This window comes from Ambystoma mexicanum, chromosome 9 (assembly GCF_040938575.1).
Source record: "Ambystoma mexicanum isolate Mex_15411 chromosome 9, UKY_AmexF1_1, whole genome shotgun sequence".
Lineage (NCBI taxonomy): Eukaryota > Metazoa > Chordata > Amphibia > Caudata > Ambystomatidae > Ambystoma > Ambystoma mexicanum.
The window spans coordinates 389,725,245-389,749,278 of NC_090931.1; the positions used below are offsets into that span (position 1 = coordinate 389,725,245).

At 44.6% G+C, this 24,034-nt stretch overlaps 1 protein-coding gene across 2 annotated transcripts in view; it reads left to right on the forward strand.

The window, feature by feature from the left end:
- PHKG1 (phosphorylase kinase catalytic subunit gamma 1) overlaps positions 1 to 24,034 on the forward strand; it is a 417,011-nt gene that overhangs the window by 360,490 nt on the left and 32,487 nt on the right. For both annotated transcript variants that reach the window (XM_069614874.1, XM_069614875.1), the window contains exons 8-9: positions 14,064 to 14,217; positions 15,049 to 15,174. In XM_069614874.1, coding sequence (XP_069470975.1) covers positions 14,064 to 14,217; positions 15,049 to 15,174 — 280 coding nt within the window. The remainder of the gene's footprint in view (positions 1 to 14,063; positions 14,218 to 15,048; positions 15,175 to 24,034) is intronic.

The window sequence follows — 24,034 nt, forward strand, 5'->3', positions numbered from 1 at the left end:
TGGACAGAAAACCTACATTTCCACCAATGTGAACATGGCCCTTTGTCCCCAGAGGAGGCACGGAAGAAGAAGTGGTTGGTTCCATCTTCACCCACACACAAAGCCATTGAGAAGATTGTTTTCGATAAAACTCTATCAAGAGATTTGCAGGGGCTGACAGAATTCTGTCACACAGGAGGTTTGGAAGTGTTCCACAATATGTGCCTAAAGTACAGGCCAAAGCGTTTGCATTTCAGCATGCAGGGCATGAAATATAGGACTCTACTTGCGGTCTTGGCCCATAACGAGAATGTGTGCCATGAACAATCTAGAACTATAGGTAATGTAGGGATGCTTCGCTACACTACGGCCTTTGCAAAAAGAAGTAAGCAATGGCTGATCAAACCAGTCTATGAGGAAATGGAGTTCGACTTTGTTAAAGGCCTTATTGTTGCTGTACTCGAGAAGCACAGATATGGAATTTTGAGGGTTTCTGTGCAGAGCACTGATGCATTGCCACCAAACATTGCCACTGTGCCATGTCCACCCAAAGAAGAACTTGTTGAGAAGTACAAATCCCGGTTTAAATCATTATAATCTGATTGTCTTTTTGTAAAAAAAATGTATTGTACAGTGTACATACAAAGTATGCAAACCCTAACCCCTACCTTCACCATCCTGGGTGGCGAACAACCTGGGTGTCATCTTTGACTTCTCTCTCTATTCACCTCATATCGCTGACCTTGTCAATATGTGTATGTATATATTTTTGTTGATGTAACTAAGTTTCGCAATCTCCTGTAAATGATGCGCACTGTTAACCGAGGGGAGGCTTGCGTATTGCAAATAATAAAACAAACAAACAATAAATCTCAATTTCAACTTAACTCCTCGGGTACTTTATACTTTCCCTGACCTTCCCCCAAAAAGTCAATATCCCCATAGTTATGGTTCTGTAGGGCTGCAAAGCTCGTGGACAACGAGGACAAAATTGGGGGCCTTAGAACGCGCCAAGCGAGCCGTTGCAGATGGGAGAGAAGCCGGTTCGCATTTGCACATTGAGGCCCAGTACATAGATGGATTTGAAAATTCAAGTTCTCACAGATGGCTTTACTACGGGATGTTGCAAAGTAAGAATGTATGCTCATTTCGAGTGAAGGTCAGCGGCTTTGATTTTCAGCTCGCGGCCTGAAGAGGCCCACAACTCGCACTGGCAGTATAAGGTTCTATTGTTTTTTGACCTTGAGAGACAGGGACCATGCCGAAAGGACTTCATTTGAAGGAGGTGGGCAATAACGTAAGAGACGATAAGGCAGAAAATTCGGAAACTAAACCGAGTTTCATGTTAGTTCAGTATACGAAAAATCGTTGTCACAAGCACAGTGGGATTTACGGACTGCATTACGCAGAGACACAATGGAAATTGCAAATATAATGTAAGTAACTCTTTAGACGCTATTATACCGGAATGAAGAATTAATGAATGGATGAATGAATGAATGAATGAATGAAGAGCAAGTAAAACGTTTGTGGGATCGTCTTTTACCGGGCACATGGGCATGCAGGTCCACATTCCACACGCATGTAGACAAACAGTTGTTTCTCATTGTGTGTTAACCTCGATTTATTTCGTTAGTTTTCGCATTGATTTTAGAGCCGAACATTCTCCATTGCACTATCCTTGCAAGCAAATAGTTTCTGATTGGCCGTAATAAATAAAATGGCCGTAATAAATAAAATGATTAATAAATAAAATGATTAATAGTAATAAAGATCGGCTGCCGAGACTATTTATAATTTTTATGTTTTCAAAACAGGTATATCCTACCCTACTGCTACTGCCACCAGTTTCAGACCCCGGCAGATGGTTTTTTCAAGCTGCAGCTTCTCGTAAACAACTGCACCACTTTGACGATCTTATGGGACGATCGCCAAGGGCCTATATGCCCTTACGCAATACTAGCGGCTAGAAGCAACATATCAACCTTTACGCTGGCCTAGTGCCTAGTTGATGGAACAGCCTTGCGGTTCACCGTGCGACCAAAGTGCTTCTTTTAACGAAAACCAACACCCTGTGTACCATAAAGGAACAGCGCGTGACTCCCGTTAAACTTTTACGGATTTGCGGATCGAGAGAAAAGGAAAAAAAATCACATTCCGATTTAATATGCAAATTGATGAATATTCTATAAACATTTAATGTCAAATAAATGTACTTTACCAAATGTACCGTGTTGCTGTTTGATTTTAAAGTACAGTTTCATATTCCGAATTGTGGCGCGCTGTGTTGTGAGTTGATCTGTGTTGGTTTCCGGGTTCTGTGTGAAGTCGCGTAGAAGACGACTGGGCTTGTTTGCCTACGCAGCAGAGTAACGTCACAGAGAGAGGCGGGGAATATGAATGTTTTATAATGTCACGCTCAGGGGCGGGGGATATGATTTAGTGCCGCAAAAGCAGGTCAGCCAGGGCGATGGGGCAAGTGATAGGATTATCACAAAATGGCAGCGCCCTGGTGCTTGTTCTCGCGTGCGTTTAATGGACGAAAACTCGGGTAAATTCCATAGGAAATTTTTCTAAAATCGTGCGACTTAGGCTTAAAAACACATGGCCGACCCGTAGGGACAATAAAAAAATTTGACAGAACCATTCCTTTAATGTATATATCGCTGACATAGGCATCATTGGATGAGGCAGCCTTTGTGCCACCAAAGATAGAGGGGGAAAAAATCTGTTGGTCAGCTTACGCAGATGATTTTATATTATTCGATCATGCTGCAAAAGGGCTCCAAAGATTAATAACCGTTTTTAACAAATACATTGTGAAAAATGGTTTAAAAGTAAATCCACAAAAGACTACAATTATGAGATTAAGCAAATGCTCCTCCGCAATTGGTTATACATGGTTCCTTAATCATGTAAGACTTGCTGTAAAGAATTCCATGATTTATCTGGGTTTTCCCATCTTTGTTAAGCGAAATTATCTCTATGAGAGGGTAAACAAACAAATTGCACAAATGAAAACAATGGACAAAAAATATGGTACATTTTCAATGCTTCCAATAATGCGCTTTTATCTCTCTAAGATTATACCACAGTTGTGTTATGGCCTTGAATTGTTTCCAGTATGGGTGCGAAGTGAGATAAATAAACTCGAAGCCCTGATTTGTCGATCTACATTATACCGCCTACCAAAGTCTGTCCCACTTCCAGCAATGCAATATGAGTTGAGACTACAATCGATCGAAAGTATGGTGGAATAGAGATGGCTGTCCCTCTGTCAGAAACTCTACACTAGCCCGAGTAAATCTTTGTATGCACTTTTGGGGAAGGGGTTACGGCAGGGTCTGCAGCAGTTAGGCCATGTACTAACGCTACAAGAAGAATGTATCTTGTCCTTAACGAAATTGGGCTTGACGCTAGAAACCCTGCTCCAACACTCATTAAAGGTGAAAAGACTTCTTCAACATTACGACTGGGCCGGAACCATTGATGCAGTGCTTGGCACGAATTTATACTCACATATTGTTTCCCACCGGAAAAATATGGGCTGCCCAGAACCTTACGTAATAAAATTTCCTGATAGGACCAAACATCAAAACTTTATGCAGGTCAGACTAAACGCCCTCCCGACTTATTATTATTACTCCTATTATCTGTTATATAATCTTTTTTCCTTTACCTTCGTTAAGTATTTCTTTTTGTTTTGGAAAATGTGTAAAGGTTATTTATTAACCAAAACAAATAAATAATAAATAGTTTGTGTCCCTCTGACATTCAAAGGGTAGGGTCCCAGGCCCTCTTCTTCCCTTGTACACACTTGATTCACTCTCCTGCCAAGTGTACAATCACTCAGAGTTCCAGACCCTCTTTTCCTTAGTTTGTATTCCTCCTGTTGCTTCCCCAGACCGCCTGCATCTCCCGGACACCCTGCATATCTGTTTCCTTGCTTCTTACACGTTACCCTGGTTCCCCGGCAGCTACATACCTCTGCGAGGCTCCGGTAGCGTTTCAGCTTCAGACAGGGTCAACAGTGGCTCAGCAGCACTCCTATGCCTTTTGGCTGCGTGTTCCTTCTTTTGCGCCCTTTGCTGGACCTTGGGACACCTGGAGGACTTGTGCAGGGACAACCCGAATAGTCCCCTGCTGGCAGACCACATTCGGGTTCTTCCATTCCTCCCAACGCGGTCTCACTTGTGGCTCGTGTATGCTGCTTTCCTGCACAGCTCCCGCTGTCCCTCCGCAGAGGAACTTTCACTCTCTCTCTCTATCGCGTCTCAGCCCCAGCTGAGCTTGAACCTCCTTGAAACTACTGCAGTGGATTGATGTATGACACCGGGTCAATCACAGGCATCAAAAAGGTAGACCGCTCGTTCTGCATCTCACATGTGATTCCTGGACTTGTGGCTATCTTCTTTGTGCCAGAACCAGCTTTAAAGTTGAATCACTGATACTTTGTATTTTCTGGCTTTTTAATGCTGTCATGTGAATACGGTGAACTGAGTTGACAGTAAAACATATCAGTTCTGTCCAGAATGGGGGAAGGAGGATTTAGTGTTGGAGAAGGGTTTGGAGCGATGATCGTGCCGAATACCATAGGGGGATTCCTTCCCCATGTGATCCTTCCTCGGTACACCACACCCAGGGGGACAATTGTACTGTGGATGCACCGCCCTAGCCCCATGGGAAAGGTCTCCCCCTAGGGAAGAAGGGACAACATCCTCAAGATTTGTCACAGAATCCAAAAGGGTGTCAAACAGAAATAATATCCTACTCCTAGGAAGCTCTGAGCAAATGCTTCTCTAGTCTAAAACAACATAGGTTTTCAATGATAGCCCAATCAAAAAGACCAAAATCTATTCTTTAAAAGTCCATTCATATGCTAATACAATTCCCAAAGTTCTTGCAGAAAGACTCTCCGAAGGGGATGAGCGGTTTCCCGACACCCCTTCTTAACTCAAGGTACTTGTCAGACAGAGAACCATTTTTATTTGGCCCTCCTGCCACGGATCTGCCTCCTGTGTTGCCAGTTCAGGGAATCATGAATCACCCTCCAGTTCCTTTTAGAGGAGGCTTGTGTCTTGGGATCTGGCTTTCAGCTTCCTGCCAGGCCATAAAATGAATATGTTCTTCAACTTGGCCAATTGTAGCTTACTTTAGCTGTTCTCTGGCTTGGGCCAGTCCGACTACCTGTTTGGTGTGTTGTCTTCCCTCAAGTCCCTCTTTGTCACGGGAGGTGGATTCTTCAGTGTAATTTCCTCCCAGGTGAAGTCTTCAGAGGCCTTTTTTTATCAAAGGCAACAGGCACTGACGATGTGTCTCCTCTGAATGTCTCTCCTGTTATGGACTTTCCCGTCCTCTTTATAGTTCAGAGAGAGACTCTAGTCCTCCTCATTCATTTTCCATAGGCTACTTAGTGTACTTGAAATGTGAAGCTTTCATTGGCTGAGGAAATGGCTCCCCTGATTAGCGTTCATCTGTCTTAGTGAAGCTTTTAAGATAGGCACGAGGGTCAGAGCCATGTTGTATTACTTGTCTGCTGTGGGACAGGCATGGTATCAAGAGATGACAGATTTCAAGTTTCAAGTAATATTTTTATTTCAATGTCAGGATGGTGTAAGGCCTTTCTAGCCCTAACGCTAAGGTAGGGATTTCTTCTGCCTAAAGAAAACTAAAGGAAGTGTAGCCCCTGATTTTTATTTCCCTGGCCTTGGAAGCCTAGTATTATAAATACTCCGGGCTAGGAACAGACCTACGGATGTCACCTGGTTAACTAGCCTGCTCCGGGCAAGGGTGCACTCTTCCCTTCTCTGGAGCAGAGACAGCGTCAATGGATGCCACCCCACCATCCCAGACCAGCTGCTCTGGTCGGGTGCTCCAAGCAACCTGCAAATAAAAAGGGCTGCGCTGTTCTTGAGGGGTCCGGGAACCCACCACTACACTGCCCGGGCCATAAACGTATCTGGGTCCCCCCTGCACAGTCTCTGTGGGGGCTCTCCATTGCGCCGCTCAGCGTTTCTCAACAGATTAAGGCCCCAGGGGGCCACTCGATGCAGCAACCCCCCATGTAAGTCTTGTTCTTTTCTCTCCCTCTCTTCAACTGTCCTTTTTCCAACTGTCCGTATTTTCAAATCCTGCTGGATTCTTTCCTTCTCTCCCCTGCCCAGCCCATTCTTGGGCAGGGGAGTTTTTTTCTATTGTTCTGTCCTTTACTTCTAACATTCCACACAGCCCCACGACGGGCTTATTGGTTTCTCCCAGACACATACATAAATAAAAGACACACACACCCACTACACTTAAATAAAACGTTTTATTTTTACACTGGTGTCTGCATTTCTTCTTTCTATGTATTCCCTCAGAAGGCCAGCATGCAGCCCAGTAGCTGGGCCCCGTGGGGCCACGGGCTACAGAAGTCTGTGTCTGTAAGACCAAATCAAAACGTCTGCCTGTGTCAAAACCTATACTTAGCCTCACTTCTAGAGAAAACGTGGTGTGTTTTTTTTTACCAACAGAATAGTGTTAAAAAATAAAGCCTCAGCTGTTCTTAGCTCAGAGTTCTTCTTGGGTTCCCTTCCCCAAGTTCAATACAGTATAGTTCACACAAAAGGAAGGTCTCGCGGTTCCTTTCCCCAAAACAGTGTTTCTTAGTTCCTTTTAATTCTTAGGGTTCCCTTCCCAAAGTTCAATATAGTTTAACTACAGCACTTATAATGCTTTCATCTGCTCAATTTTCAGTACAAGAAAACAATAGGTCTACTTGACCCACTTTCTGACTTGCTTGCCCAGTGGTTTCACAGTTCTTCATGAATCATTTCCAATGTCCTTTGCTGGTTATCATTTAGGGCTCTATGGTCTAGGTGCAGTTGTCAGACCACATGGTCCACCCATCACAGGTCACACAACCAGGAACCCTCAGTTTCTCCTTGACTTTATTTGTGCTGTCTGTGAACTTCATAGCGTGGAACTCCCTGGTCTAGGCACAGTTGTCAGACCCCACGGTTCACCCATTACAGGTCACGCAACCAGGAGTTCCCTTAACCTTGTTTGGCTACTTTTCAGGCTCTTCTGCTTCAGGCTTTTGGGTGTTCACACTGGTATGTACTTGATATGATATGAAATGATAAGTCATTTATAACGCACCTGTACACAAGTGTTTCTAGGCGTGACAAGACAAGGGAGGGAAGAGGAAACCAATGATCTTACTAGGAATTGTGTCATTTATAGTGTGCAAGTGCAATATAACGCAAAGTGCCGGGGGTTGGGGGGAGTTAGGAACCGCCAGGGAGAGAGAAGGGGGAAGTGCAATCAGGGCAGCATTGCTCTGAGTAAGTGCAGCCAGGTCAGCGCGGCTCTGAGTAAATGTAAGGAGGCAGGGGACTGTAGGGTTCTAGGTACTGCCGCTAAGTGTGCAGTAGGACCAGAGGCAGTGCAGGGGCTACTTGTTTGTGGAGGAGACTGGTACCCAGTGAGACTCTGAGGGTAGCCAGGCAACCAGTCAGCGCAACAGACATGTAGGCCAGCAGGGCAGAGAGAGAGAGAAAGCAAAGGCAAAAAGGAAGGTCTTGAGCTGCTTCTGGAAAGTTAGGTGGTCCGGCTCAAAGTTTGAGAGGGCGGGGATGCCATTCCAGAGGGAAGCACCTGCAGAGGAGAGAGATCTACCTCCCACTCTCTGCCTGAAGAAGCATCTGATCCTCTGAGAGTTAGAGGTGGCTGAGCGAAGGGCTCGAGAAAGAAGGTGCTTTGGAAGAGAGAGTTGGATGTAGTACGGGCCCCAGTCCCAGAAAGCCTTGTGGACAATGCAGAGGGTCTTGAACTTGTTCCTTGCAGCCACCGGGAGCTAGGGGAGAGATTTGAGGGCTGGAGAAATACTGTCTCTGGGCTTGAGGCCAAGTACAACTCTCACAGTCCTGTTCTGGATCAGTTGCAGAGGGCGGAGAGTACTAGAAGGCAGATTGAGAAAGAGTATGTTGCAGTAGTCCAGCCTCGAGAGAACCAGGGCCCTGGACACAGTGAGCTTCTGTGGGAAAGTGAGAAAAGGAAGAATTTCTCTGAGCGGGTGCAGCTGGTAGTGGGCCTTCTTGGCAAGGTCTTTGATGTGACGAGAGAAGAAGAGAGTGGAGTCAAAGATGGCAACAAGGTTTTTTGCCTCACAGGAAGGCGAAGGAAAAGGACCCAAGGAGGGTGGCGAGAGTGAGATAGGGAAAGTGGAAGCAGGGATCTCAGTATGAAGGCACAGATTGTTGGAGGCGCACCACTCCTGAATCGCGGATAGACAGTCAGGAATGAGCAATAGAGGAGAGGAGCTGAGGGGAGCCTGAAAGAGAGCTGAATGTCAGCCGCATAACACTGAAAGTTAGAGGAGAAGGTACAGATAAGGTGGACCAAAGGGGCCAAGTAGATATTGAAGAGCCAGGGTGAGAGGTTAGAGCCCTGAGGAATACCACATATGTAGAGAGGGATGGTGGAGAACGTGGACCCAAGGTGAACCTGGGAGGTCAGTACAGGAGGAAGGAGGTCAACCACACCAGGGCCTGATCTGTGATGCCCAGGTTCTCACAGAGACGATTGATCAGGATGCCGTGATTGACTGTGCCAAAATCAGAGGGAAGGCCAAGGAGGATGAGGACAGAAGGAAGGCTAGAATTGAGATTAGTGGACAGATCATCACGGTTGTTCAGGAGAGCGGTGTCCGTGCATCTGGCTTCTATGAAGCCAGACTGATGGTCATTAAGACAACCAACAGATTCCGTGTGGAGTAAGCTGGGAGATGGCCAGCTTTTCCAGGAGTTTGCCCAGGACATGAGTGATGGAGATCGGGCGATAATTTGCAGGAAAGGCAGGATCAGCAGAAGGCTTTTTCAGGAGGGGGTGCACAAGGGAGTACTTGAGGGGAGAGGGGAACGTTCCAGTGGCAAAAGAGTGATTGCAGAAATCAGCCAAGGCTGGAGCGAGGGGGTCAATGTGGTGCTTGATGGTTCTGGAGCAGCAGGAGAGCACCTGTTTGGACGACACTTTCATAGATCGGCCCTGTCTAGAAACATTGTCAGGTGTGGTCGGAGAGAAACAAGAGAAAGGAGGAGGAGAGGGAAAGGCAGCCAGAAGGGGGCAGAGAGAGGTAGAGGGCGAGGAAGAGTGGAGAGAGGGCAGGATGTCCTGAGTTTTAGTGGTGAAGTGAGAAGCGATAGCCATACAGAGGGCCTGGGAGGGAACAGGAGAGGTGTAGACTGCAGAAGGATTGGCCAGCTCCTTGGAGATTTTAAAGAGTTTGGCTGTGTTGTTAGAGGCTGCTGAAAGACAGGCTTCGATGTGGGATTTCTTCTTGGACAGGACAAAGAGCCTGTATTGCCTTTGGAGCCTTTGGAGCAGGCGGCAGGCCAGTTTGTCAGAGGATGTGCCAGATGCCCTCCACTTCCTCTCAGCCACCATACACTTGCGTTTCCGGGTTGCGAGGTCAGAGTTGCTGGTTATTGTAACACTCTTCTGTTAATGTAACACTCTTCAGCACTCTTGCATCAGTGTTTTGTGTTACTATGGTATTTTCTCACACTGATGGTTAGAATACTTAAATGATGGTTCACTATTTCATATGTTTCTGTTTTATTCACTGTGCAATTTTAAATATACAGTCAGTGTTCAATAAGCTGTGATCTTTCATGTAGCACTTGTTAACTTCAAATGTTTGGTCAATGTTCAATATGCTGTGATCTTATTTAAATAGCACTGGTTAACTTCAAATGTTCGGTGTTCAAGATACTAAATCTGTATTTCAATTCAGTTCGGTATTTAATATAGTTTATTTTCAGTTAAACCGTCACTTGCCTATGGTCCCAGGAGCACCCCGGTCTCCTTAGTGCCTTCTGACACTCTCCGGCACTTTGGTACTTCACATTGGCTTCTCCTGTGGTCCTCACTCCCCTTCTCCGTAGTGGGGAAGCAGACTGCCACGTTCGTCGGCCATGTTCCGACAGCACTTCTTGGCCTCCGACTCCACAGTAGACGCGGACCGCGTCTTTCATGCTCCCTGCTGCTTTTGCAGCTCCAGCTGCCTTTCGGGTTTCGGGATGGGCGGCCTCTCTCTCTCTTTCTCTGGTTTAGCTGCCCAGCTGCTCGCCTTCCAGTTTGGAGGTTCCTGGTCCTGCTCACTCCAGCTGCAGGTTCTTTGGGAACGATGCCGACGTCCAGACTCCTGGGTCTCTTCCCACCATGGCGGTTCTCCTCCATCCTTTCCTTCCTCTCCTTCCTGGTGCCCTGTTCCTCCTTTATACACCTGTGCTCTATTAAGGGGTCTCAGGTGTGAGTTGTTGGATTGTCTTGCCTGACCATACTTAACCCAATTAATGGGACATGCCTGACCTTCAGTATTGGATACCCTTATATCCGTCTTCTTCATCCCAGTACTAAAGTGGCGTTTGTCATACAAAGTGTGTATTACTCCTAGCTGCTGCTTCTTCTTCTTCTCAGTACTTGGTGGATATTTACAAGGTAAAATAGGGCATTAATGGAAATAGCCCATGAAGGTTGAGGGAAGGGTGGGTAAGTCAGTGTTAGGACAGGAGCGATTCCATGTCTTGCCATTATAGGTTTTCTTCTTTTTCTTAGCATTTTGTGGGAGTAGATGGGAACTAGTGAATTGGGCACTCCAATCGGATGTATATGTCCTGTGTGATTGCCTTTCCTTTCTCTTATTCCCAAAGTAGTTTCTGGGATAGGGAGCAGATAGTGCTTCCTGCTGTGCTGTTCTGGATTTCCTATTTGGTAACTCTAGAGGAGGGTGGACGGTATAAGGTTGACAATATCCCATAAATTTAGAGGGAAGGTGGGGTAGGTCATCAATATGACCTAAGGAATACCGTGTCTCACCTAAGGGTATTCTCCCCATAATCCCAAAGGACCATCCACTCAGGTGATCCTCCCTCACTTGTCCACCCCAGGGTAAAATCATTTCAGATCAGATAAATTCATCGACAGTAAGAAACCTGCTCTTAGCATCACATGTATTAGAAATCTAAAAAAACAAACACACGAACACTTGAACCTTGGATTACTACACTTAATCACATGATTAATGATGACTCCTCAATAGAAGATATCACTGCAGCCTATCAAGTTACGCTCCAAGACGCTGTCAACATGTTAGCACCCATCTCTAATAAAAAATTAGTCACCAGAGAACCCAACACATGGTTTACTCCTGATCTTCAAGACCTCAAAAGTGCGAAAATTAGAGCACTTTATAAATGGAAAGAAATCCGAGTCAGAAGTCGACAAAGAAATTTATAATAGCCATGTCAGGGCTTATAAAAAAGCAGTGATCGCTGCAAAAAGAGCTTATCTTGATGATCGTATCATCAAAGCTCAGTCTACTCCCAAGAAACTCTTTAAAGTGTTCAAAGAACTGGAATCTAAAAAGAACACCACACAGGACTCTATCATTAAAGATGCCCGGTAGTGTAACCTAGTACAGGAGGCCATGGATAATAAACTCAACAAAATTAATAAAGGTATCGCTGATGCCAGAGCCTCTCTATCCGGTAAAGGTCTCAAGGATACTATTGCTCCTGCTAAATGTTGGAAGGAAGATGAACTCTTCTCTTTCAAACCCATTACAGAAGACGACTTAACAACAGTTATCCCAAATCTCAAACCATCTAATTGTAAGGGAGATGTTTGCCCTGCCCTAACAATTAAAGCTTGTGTTATCTCACTTATCCCCATCCTCTGCAAATTTTTTAATGCATCTTTCAGGGACTGTGCGGTGCCCACATGTATTAAGCACTCTTGGGTGACCCCCTTATTAAAAAAACCCCATTTCTCCTTAAGATTCTTGATAAAGTGGCCTATGTTCAATTACTGGCTCACTTAAGAAATTGTAACATCTTGAATAAGAGACAGTCTGGCTTTCGGGAAAAACATGGCACAGAGTCCGCTCTGTTGGATTTGAAATCTAGGCTCCTTAGACACATGGATCAAGGTGACCCCAGCATGCTGATGCTGTTGGACCTATCCGCCGCCTTCGACCTGGTAGACCATACTGTGCTGGTCTCCAGGTTGAGGGAGGTGGCAAGCTACTCTTCGTCGGCGGCTGATTGGGTCACTTCTTTTTTGAAAGATCATCATCGGAGAGCGAGCAGCAATTTGACAGATGCCAATACCAAGGAGCTGATGCAAGGTGTCCCTCAGGGAGCCTGTCTCTCTCCCATCTTCTATAATCTCTTTACGGTACCATTTCTTGATTTTTTGGACATTACCAACATAGAGTTTACCAATTACGCCGACAATACTCAGTGTATCATACCCATCACTGGTGTCTTTTCAGTTGATGAAACTAACATCAACAGAATTTACTTGCTCACTCAAAGTCGGATGTGTTCCAATGGTTTGGCTATTAATACAAGCAAGACAGAGCTTATGCTTGTGGGCACTGTCCCCAAGATTCGTAAACTTGAAGATCAACATTCCAAACTGGTAATTGATGAATGTGTTATAGTGGTTAAGAAAAAAGTCAAGACCTTGGGCATTTATCTTGACACTAATCTTAACATGAAAGCACAGGTCGGTAGTCTGGTGGCTTCGTCCTCTTACTACATCAAATTGCTTTCACATGCCCGCCCATTCCTCTCCCATACCAGCAGGGAAATGCTTGCCAGAGCACTTATTAGCTCCAGGCTTGACTATTGTAGCAGCCTATTGACTGGTCTCTGAAACGGTGAATTGAACAGACTGCAGGTTGTGCAGAACAACGCTGTCAGGGTTGTTCTGGACAAGAAAAGGTCCGACCATATCTCTGAGGCGAGAAGGGAACTTCACTGGATCCCTATTAGGGAATGTATTCTCTTTCGGTTCCTATCTATCTCTTTTGATTGTATGAAACAATCTGGCCCTAGTTATCTCAATGAGGAACTACGTCCTAAGGTGAGCAAACATAATCTCAGATCCAACCATCAATTTCAGTTATGGTTCTGGTATGTAGATTATCGCAGACTAAGGCTGGTGCCTTTTTTTCAGCAGCTCCCGTGGCTTGGAACAATTTGCCTCTGAAATTGAGATCGGAAAATTCCATTCATATATTCAGAAAAGGTCTGAAGACACATCTGTTTAAATAAAAATCCGCTGGTCTTTCTGAACTTCATCCCACCCTCGTACTCCTCTCTCTTTCCTGCTGGTCTGCTTAGTCGATTATGCTATTTGTTTGTCAGCGCCCATAAGCCTTAGGGTCAGTGGATTCTGCGCTATATAAATGTTAAATAATAATAAATAATAAATAGGGTTGGGATCCAAAAGTGATGGCTCCTCCCAGGCCACTCGAGTAAAGGATCCTGGGGAATTTGTGGTTGAACACCCGCAGGTTTCTCACACCACGCACACCGTGAGCCACTGATTGAGCGTCCTCATCTGGGTTCCTGCGAGAGCGTGTCGTACGAGTCTTCTTGGCTCTTGGCTTAGAGAAGATTTTGCATTTAATGCACTAATCTCAATCACACCCCTCTCTCCCTCTTAAACACACACATGCTCTGCTGTCCCCATGTAGATCTCCGTCTCCCTCTTGCCCTCTTTGCTCTCTTCCTGCTGACCCTCCTTTCTCTTGTCTTCTTCTCACACTCTATTTCTATCTCTCTCCCCCTGCCTTTCTCATTTTCTTTTTCTTTACTGTAACTGATTAATCTAATGCACCACCTTAGCCACTCTGTTTAAAATTTAAAATGAAAGGCCTTAATATCCCATCCCCCTTCCTTGTCTGTGTGTGTGTGTTTGCTTCTCTTGAACAACGTAACATGGCATGTGTAATTTTTGAAAATTTCAATACAATATTTAAAGAAAAATAAAGTCCCATTTTTATACTGCAAAAAAGGTTCTCTTGAACAATTTAGACCACTGTCTGATTGAAGGTTATCCTCAATCCACAGGATAGGTCTCTCATATGCCCCCAAATCATAGCTTCTAAAGCAAGTTGCTATTTGGCTGGCGGCAATGACTACTAAACCAGGACTGAGAATTTCATGGTGTTCTCAGGTGGAACTCTTGTCATCATTTGCACTTTCTTGGCTGGGATACTAGGTGCTTAACAATTTTGCTTGTGTGTGCAGGTGGAGCTCTGGCGTCGTAATGTACACTCTCCTGGCCGGGCTGCCCCCCTTTTGGCATCGGAAGCAGATGCTGATGTTACGAATGATAATGAATGGTGACTATCACTTTGGCTCCCCGGAGTGGGATGATCGTTCTGATACCGTCAAAGACCTGGTAAGTATTTCATTAGCTGTTGAAGAAATATTGAATGTTGTTCACACAATAGTTTCAGAATAACAATTGACCAGTAAATGCTGTTTTGGACCAAATATTCAAAGACAAGAGTCTGCAACAATTTAACCCTTTAAGCATTCATGTGGTAGTTTGCCCAAACGTCAATAAGGGAACTGTCATTGAATATTAACAATGGAAAGACCATCCCTAATCCTGATGAAGTTTGAAAACGTAATAAGCTCCAACGAGTAAAACGGCTAAAGATACAAATAGATTACTCAATAGACGCTATTTTATTTTATTGTTTTCTAGAGTGTTTCTATAACACCCTACATCAGAGCACTATTACAGTCCAGATGTTGGGGCTGTCTCAGATGGCTTTATCCACATTTTGATGGATGCCAGTCCGCCGCCTTTGTGTATAACCGTTTGGAGCTGTGGCAAATGTTTGTTGAGGGTGTCAATTTGACGCTCGTTCCCTGCTTCATAGCTGTATAGCCCTGTTGACTTCTATGTGCCAAAGACGGATCTGACCCCAACATTCTGCGACTTCCTGAATTTTGGGCAGTTCTGTTAAATTTGCAGTAAATATTTTAAACTTGTCAACATTTGAGGAGTTAAATTAGGTATGACAGCCAAAACTCCTCAAAAGTTAGCCTTCCTAATCTCTCATTGTCCTATACTGGGGATTGTATTTTATATTTCTTAGATGTAGTGTAAAACCATATTGAGGAAATGTTTTAAGCTTACTGAAAGTATAGGAAGTGATGGCAAGTGTGCATCATGCCTTTGATAGCAATAACAGTGAAATCTGTCAACCTTTAACCCTAGATCGCTCGACTCTTAGTGGTTAACCCTGAAAGGCGACTTACTGCTGTAGAAGCACTCGCTCATCCATTTTTCCAGCAATATGTTGTTGAGGAAGTTCGCCACTTCAGTCCTTACAGGAAATTCAAGGTAAGGTTCCAATTCATTCCCACATCTTTCAAATAGCTGTTCCTCTTTTAACAATTAACGTGAACTGAATTCATGGTTTTGAATTATTCTAATTTTTATAGTATTTGCTTGTTTGCTAGAAGTCGCATTATACCGTTTTGTTTTAGGCTAATAGCCTATAGAACTGCATACAGCAGTACTTCCTTCCATCATGCAATTAAAATCATAAAAGCTGTATTAAAATACATTTAACAGATGAGTGTGTGTTTAAGATGGTGATGGTGGGGAAGCAGATTCCATGACTTTTATAGCTGATAGGCCTCAGATCTCTGGCAGTGAAATGTCTCGATGTGAACCTACCGGGACCTTAATGAATATCTGAGGACAAGAACACTCCCTAATCCTGGCGGCGGTGCAGCATGGTGGATAATGCAATGATGAAGTGAAAGTGCCAGGTTCTCTTGACACCCATGCAAACAATGAGGAGTGAGAAGATGGCAGCCTTCGGGGACAAGAAGTGGAGCTTGGCCTGGAGAGTGTCAGTTCTTTTTAAGCGGTGGAGAGCAAGTAACTTACTCACCAAATGTTGCCTGATCTCTGTGTCTTCTCTAGTGGTAAGCCCTGTAAAGTGAGTCGGATATCATTGCCTGATAGTCGAAATGCTCTGGGTTTTTCGGTGGAATTACCTACTGCCTGGGTGGGGACAGCAAGAAGGCATGTCTGCTCTCAGTGGCAGGTATTGGTGCAGAGTGCTCTTGCGTGGGAAGTGAGCTATACCCCTGAGAGGAGAGTTTAGCTCCCCTTTGGATGCAGCCTTAGGTTGTGAGGAGAAAAGCACGGACATTGCCTCAGGGGAAGAACGTGCATTGAACAGAACTGATCGAAAGAGTCTGATGACTGTTCAATCAAGCCCCACACTGCAGAACCAGAGGGAGAAAGGGTGAGCAAGGTGGCACCCTTTCATATGCCTTGCTGCATGCCCCTAAAGAGAGATAAGGCAAGGAGATCTGGGAACATACAGGTCTTTTGGACGCCCAGGGTAGAAGAAACACAAAGAACGCAGGAGCAGAGCCTGATCATGCCCCTCAAGTCTCAGTGTTGGGTGAAGCAGCTAACTCCACTGAGATGGGCTACTCCCTCACCAGGAAGGTTTTTGGGAATTATTTAAAAGCTCTGAAGGATCGTCCTAAGTCAAACTTGAGGACTGACATGCAACTTTTAAGAAAGGACCTTACTGCAGCAATTACTAAAATAAGAAAGAGATTGGACATTTAGGTGGCCGATTGAACATGCTGGAAAACGACCAAGAAGCAGTGCAGGCAAGACTGTCGTCAGCATCAACAGTAATGGCAGGCAAGGAGGAGTCTGTGAGGAATCTGCAAAATAAATGTGAAGATTTGGGGAATCAGTCCTGGAGTAAAAATGAAAGGATTAAAAATATTGAAGAGGGTTCTGAATTCCAGGATATTAAAGGGTGCTTGAAGGCACGGTTCTCAGTGTGGATGGGTCAGGATCAGCCCAATGAGACGTTACCCTGACAAGCATCATTCAGAATTTGAGAAAGGTAACGATATGTTGCTCACAATGATACTAGTGCTCATGTGGAGGGATACGTGGCAGCAGACTCTTACATAAGCATCTATGGTTAAAAGCTTCTCATTGAATGTAAGATGGCTCAACTCCCATACAATGCGAAGCAGACACTTCTCAGAATTGGAGAGGGAAGACCCTGACATTGTCTGTCTCCAAGAAATGCACCTTGAAAAGGTGGACCTGTTCCCACTAAAACATGGGATTACCCAATAGATGTTCATACAAGCACTGATGCTAATAAAGTCTGAACTCAAGTATTTATTTATCAAAAACATGCTTCTATGATCATGGATGCGGTATGGGACATTGTGGAGATGTATTGTATTGTGATGGTGTGAGGAGCCCGGAATGCGTCACGGACACAGAGGACTCATGGTGTTTGCCAGAAACTTTTATACATCACTGTCCCTAATTTAGGAGGTATGTCCCCACCTCAACCAAAAAACGAAGGGCCTGTCCTTCTTCAAGGTGACCAAAGCAAAAATATCCTGTGTCTGAAATCCTATCCTAGCCCTCTCATTGTAAAAGTAACTGTAAGGTGTTAGGGGTAATATCTCTGGATTGAAAAGTGCACAAATGTTCAAGTTCAACAGAAAGGTATGAATCCACCAAAATATAGGTTCAAAAGAATAACCAAGTTCCTTTGTTTTTTACTGTTGTATTAAGCACATAGTTATTATACAAACATTTGCATTCCATAAAAATCCTCCAAACTTACCAAGCCAAGAGATAGTATTACATTTTCTATGTCAAAGGCCCAATGATCTTAGCAAACCAAACCCAGCCAAACCATCTCACTATCCAATTTACTTTCCGAGTATCCCCCTCCCAATCCTCCCCCTGCAATCCCAATTCATATTATTCCGCACAGGACCATCTCTTGGCAACACCACACAATTTTCTGCTCCCTCCCAATTAGGTTTAGGTTAATCATTTAGGCCCACAAGTCCTTAGTCCCCCAGGCCTTCTCTAATTTAAGAGTCAGTTAGGGTTTCTCATCTTGGACTCCTTTACTTCCAAAAATCCCCTCCAAGAACAGGTCCAGGGCTCTCCTTGCTGAGCTATTCTGGCATCCATAGAGGGTTTCCCACCAAGCTTTAGCATTTAGTCCATGAACCTTATTCAATTTCTCAAATAACAGGACGGTCCTTCCTTTTCTTAGTTGCAAACAGAATAGTATCAGATGAGGAAGGGATTCCACTTTCTGCTAACAGTATCAGCATTTGTCATCTTTTGCAAGGCCAGACTTGAACAGCACTTCCTTAGTTCTTAATATATTTAAGCAGAATCTCAGGATCAAATCTCGATACTTCGGGCAAGGACATTTCCTGAGGTACTCTGGTGTAATACATGGCAAGCTTATCATCAGTTTGGGCAAAGTGTGGCGTTTTGACTTAGCACGCTTTACTTCTGATGCTGCTCAGTCATCCGCCAATAAGGCTTCTTTTACTTTCTTAGGTTTGTCGCACAGGGTTTCGACTGATGAACCCAGTTTAGATAAAATACCCTGACATGCATCTCTCCAATGATTTAAGGGCCAAACAGGCATGCCTTCTTACTTGATCTTGATAATCAAGTATTGGGGTGGACACTCAGGGCCTATTATCTTTCGAAAGTTCATTAAAGACCCCCATTGAATTCGAGCCTGTAGTGAATGAAGGCCCAACTCGTGCCTAACCACTCCCATTGGAACTGCATTTGGGAGCCTCAGAATTCGCTTCCAAAATGTACTTTCCAATTTTTCCCAGAGGTCTTTCGGAATGTTCAATCCTGCTTCTAGAGCGTATGTTAAAGCTGGTACGACTTTCAAGTTGTAAAAGGTAATCAGAGGTTGTAAGAAAAATGTACCATATTTTTTTCAATAGCTAGACCTAGGGCTGTAAGATGTTTTATTTTTGACAGAAGACTTTCCATTCATGGGATATTACCTTGGTCTGAGCTAATCATAATTCCCAGATATCAAGTCGATACTGTTGTAGTTAGCGTGTCTGAACCTAGTGTTCATTGGAAAGATCTTTTTTCCTTGGCTCTTGGGTTTTTGATCATCAGAATCTCTGATTTGCCTATATTAATTTTTAGCCCGTTTCTCTCTACATATGCATGCGGAGCATCCAGCTTTCTCTGGAGGTCGACTGGTGCAAGAGCCAACAGGACTAAGTCGTCTGCATATAGCAGGTGCCCTACTGCAGTTCCATTTATCTTTGGTGAACATGATCTTGGTGGTTCCAGAACCTCTTTCATGTCATTTATGAAAAATGTATAAAGAATTGCAGCCAAGGGGCATCCTTGCTTCAGACCTCTACTATTTTCAATTTCCTTGGATACATTTCCCAAACGGTCTAGCCATATTCGCAAGGTGGTTCCTGTCTGTAACTCTTTGATTGATTCTATGATTGCATCAGGCAGCCTTTACTTTTTAGTTTGAACCACAAACCACCACTTTCCACACAATCAAATGCTGCCTCCATATCAATACAGGCCACATACAGTTTCTCATTTGCTTTTAAGATCTTGCTTTTTATGAAACTGATCAGGAGGAGATTTAAACCACAGTACACGCTATTTTCTTGGGACTACTTCTGCCCCCTATTTTATAAATTGGTATTACGATCGCCTTTTTCCAGAATGTAGGAATTTTTATTTGTTCAGTTATTCTCCAGAATAATTCTAAACAAACATCCATCCATAACTCAGGTGCCAATCTGAGTGTAAAATCAGACAGCCCGTCAGGCCCTGGTGCCCTTGATGCACTGGCCTTGGCAATGATGTTTCTTATCTCCTCTCTGTCAATGGTAATTGACCATGGGTCGTTTCTTAGTGGTGTTTCTTCTTTATTCAGAGCCTTAGGACCATTTTGCCCATAAAGATTTTCAAAATGTTCCACCCAACTTCCTTCTTGGATAGGATTTAATTGACGCTCTCCAGTGTCTCCTTTCCATTTAAAAGGATCCAAAGGTGACTTGTGTTTTTTGTATTTATTGCGTGCAACATTTTTTCGCCATCATTTTGATACAAAGTCAGTCTATGGGACTTAATCCAATTCCCATATCTCCGTTTCAGGTCTTTCTTCTTCGCCATTCTTAGATAAGCAGGAGCGACTTTAATGACCTCATATCCTTAAGTTGCTGGCGTTTTTTATCTGCTACTTCTAGATCATAATGATGTTTTCTCTTTATGGCACCTTTTGCCTTGTTTCTATGGCTTTCTCTGAACATCATCAAACAGGACTCATACACCAGTCCCTTTTCTGGTCTGGCCTGCCAGGCTGTCAGACACTCAGATAATGCTGGTAGCGATCTCCCATCTATCTTTACCCGATTCCCTCTGTGTTCAAGCAGTACTTTAAATCCCCATCAATTTGTTCTCTTCTTTTCGAGTGATGTTGAAGATGGTCATGTGAAAGATAGTATCAATGGGTGATGAATGCTGTGTTCTATGGGCAATACTTTTAATGAAGTCACTCTATAGAAAGTTACTGCGTCAATGAAAACATGATCTAACGTGGCACTATAACTTCCAGAGTACCATGTTTTAGCCCCTGTCAAATCACCCTTTACCTGTCCATTCACCATGTGCAGATCTCTTCACTCCATTTCCTCTAGCCATTTCAGGCTCCTTTGGGTTTTTTCTGGTTGACTTTTACCTTTTGTCTCAGACTTATTTGTCATCAATCCATTGATGTTCAAATCTATGCATATGATTATTCTGGGATTAACCAGTTCTGACCTTAAATCGTCAATCCATTTTATGACCAAATTTAGAAATCGCTTCCCGCCTATGGCTTTCACATCTGTGTTTTAATTAAGACAGTCTGTGTTTTCCTTTGTAGCCCAAGAGGATAACCCCCTCCTCTTGGTGTTGCAATTCACTCCCAGGGAGATGACTCCCTTCCCCGGGTCTTTTTCACATTCAACGTAATTAAAAAATCCTAAGGGCATGAATCTTCCTTGAGATTCTCAGACTCTCAAAACACCTGGTATACTCTCCTGCCAGGTTCTTTTTCACATTCACTGCAATTCCCTTCACACACTTGACTTTGCCTGGTATACTCTCCTGCCTGGACTTTCTTTCTGCTGTTCACTTTACACAATTGGCTTTGCCTGCTATACTCTCCTGCCAGGGCTTTCTTTATGCACACAATGCACCTTTGGTTTCCCTTCTTGGTCTTCTCCAAGTTCATACGGTGGGTCCCTGACCCTGTCCCACTGTCTAGGGCTTCCGATGCTGTGTCTGAAAGTGCTTTGGGGCCCAGACCCTTTCCCTGGGCTCACTGGTCGCTTTCTTGCACTCTCACCGCATCCCCGACTCCAAATCAGGTCCTTCTCCGTCTTTTGCGGCTCTCTCTGACCCTGCAGGCACCTCCGACAGGTATCCGGTCCTCAGTCGGCATCCCAGCTCCCTCGGCTGTCAGGAAGCACTGCTTGCTTCCTTTCACCTCGTCACAGCCTCCACAGAGCTTTTCTGGGCACGTTGCTCAATGGGCTACCTTCTCGCTCCATCTTCTGCGCTGCCAACAGCAGCCGTACTCCCGGTCACCACCGCTGAGTTCCCCGGTAAAATCTAGCCATTGGAACTCGCCTTCTCTCGGCATCCTCGATCTGCACCAGGTGAAGAAGAAGACCAACACCATACTTCTCTTCCTAGCATGGTTTTTAACCGTGTTGGGTCAATCGGATTCCTCCAGCTACTACAGTGCTGGTGTTGGTTCTCATTGAGAGTAATCATCATTGCTCCTTGCCTCTTCCTCGACTCAGATTTTGTTGCGTTGTTCGTTATCGGATATTGAAGAGTACTGTTAGTAGAGTTGGCAAGTTGTGGAAGGGAGTATGGCAGTATGCCATCAGGGCATGAGGAATGGAGGGAATATTGGTAAAAGAGAAAGGGGAATGAATGTCTCCCCTGATGATGTCATGTCATTCCCCCAAGGGTCGCCTCCCCCCATGTGGTCCTCCCTCAAATAGCCACAGCCAGGGTCAGGATTAGGTAGCAGCTGTTGTGCCATGGCCACATGAGGAGAGGCTACCTCAGGGAAAGGAGTGAGGACATCATCAAATTCATCACAATGGGCAGAAGTGGAAATAAGGTTTTCAACACAGATTACGCGCCTCATTACAAGTTTGCCGGTACCGTACCGTACCGGCACGCCTGCCGCCAAACTTGTAATATTACCAGCACCCGGCGATGGGCAATTACCAGGGTATGCCGACCGCGGACGCAGTAATTACCCATCACCGGGTACCAGAATCCATTACGGTAGCTTACCAGCACCGTTACAACCAGACCGGCAAACTTGTAATGACCCCCTATGTGTATGCCCCAAACCAGGGAACGGAGTACAAGAGATTAAGGCGATGTAGTCTGGGCAGTGGTTTTTAATTTAGTTTAATTTAGTTTTGAACCATATGAAGGCTCACTCGTCCAGATCATTTTTTGGTAATGTAGTGAGTGGCAATGTCCATTAAACTCAAATCGCAAATTCAAAAGGTGCTTCTGGTGGATGCTTGGAGTGTGACTGACCCCCAACCCCCTCGACAACAGATACATTCTATTCATATGTCCATTAATCATATTCTTGAACAGATTGTGTTTCTCTCCGATCATCTTTGCAGAAGTGTGCAGCAGTTGCAGGTTGGAGTGATAGTTTTATTCGATCACACTGCACTGGGCTTTTGGTGGCTCAAAGGGGAGGAAAAGGGAGCAAGGAGTCTGGTGTTTCAAGGAATATCTCCTCAAGGCCCCATTAATCTGGGAGTCATAAAGCAGGCTCTGGGAGATTATTGGTGGGTGAATGACATCCTAGAGGTTTAGTTTAGTTTATTTATTTGTAACGCGCACCGAACCCTGGGGTAACTAGGCGCTAGAACTTGATAGAAGGTTACAGACATACAAGAGGATTAAGACACAGACGTGCAAGTCGACTGATGGTTACAGGTTAGTCGAAATGTGAAATAAGTACAAGTGAGTATGTAGAAAAGACGCCGGGGATTACAGTTTAGGCAACAGTACCACACAGACAGTGTTACAAAAGGTAATGCAGAATAAATGAATCAAGGCGCATAAGTGTTTACTCTGTTAGTGTTTCTTATCTCTCTTTACTTTGGCTCTTAAGGTCCAGAAGGATGGTTCCGTTCTGATGGTGAGAGGGAGGGAGTTCCAAGGTTTAGCAGCCAGTACAGGGAAACTAGCTCCTCCGGCTCTTTTCAATTTGAACCTTGGAATAGTGAGGCAGCGTGAGTACAGAGTTCTGGTGGGTCTGGTTGATTGGTGTTTGGAGAATTTGTCTGACAAGTACTTGGGGGCCGGGTTCGACAGATATTTGTGGGTAATGACTAAGGTGCACAGAGAGATTCTGTCGCGCACTGGGAGCCAGTGGGCCTCCGGTCTAAAACTGGTGATATGGCTGGATCTGGGGATGTTCAGTGCAGATCCTAGGGCTTTATTTTGTAAGACCTGAAGCCTGTTGAGGTTCTGTTCTGAGGAGCCGAGGAAAAAGGTGTTAAAATAATCGATCTTGGATAGTACTAGGGCCCTGGCTAGCGTGATGCAGCTATTAGGAGATAGATTTGCAAGCGTTAATGAGCTTGTTAGTGTAAGCAGTAGTTGAGGCAGTGGCGCTCTCTTGTTTCTTGAGCAAGAGGGTTGAGTCTAAGTAGACTCCCAACGATTTAATTTCTTTAGCAACTTTAATCGAGTTCCCATCGAAGGATGAGTATCGGCGGTCTAGTTTGTTTAGCCGTATTTGAGATCCGACGATCAGGAGCTCTGTCTTCTCGTCATTGAGGCAAAGGCTATGGTTTGCCATCCACGCCTGGATCTCCAAGTATATGTTATTGATCAGTTCAGAGTCGTCTTCATAGCACCCTGACAGTGTGATGAGAACTTGGGTATCATCAGCGTAATTCGTGAAAGTGAAACCCAAGTTATCAAGACGGTCGAAGGGGAGCTTAGTGAAGATATTGTAAAGCGTCAGCGAGACGGAAGAGCCTTGCGGGACACCGCACTGGATGGGGATTGGGTCAGCTGAGGCTGAGGGTGCAAAGACCCTAGTAGTTTGATTGGAGATAAATGACTGGATCCAATTAGACACATTACTAGAGAAGGCAGCTGCTGTAATCGGGTGATCTGTGAGGATCTGATGATCAACAAGATCAAATGGTGCCGAGAGGTTGAACAGCAGGAGCATGGCCAAAATGCCATTATCCTTGTCCTCGTCCATTTGGATTTTGAGATCCAAGAGGGCTGTTTCTGTGCCGTGTCTGGGCCTGAAGCCGAATTGTGTCAGGCCAAG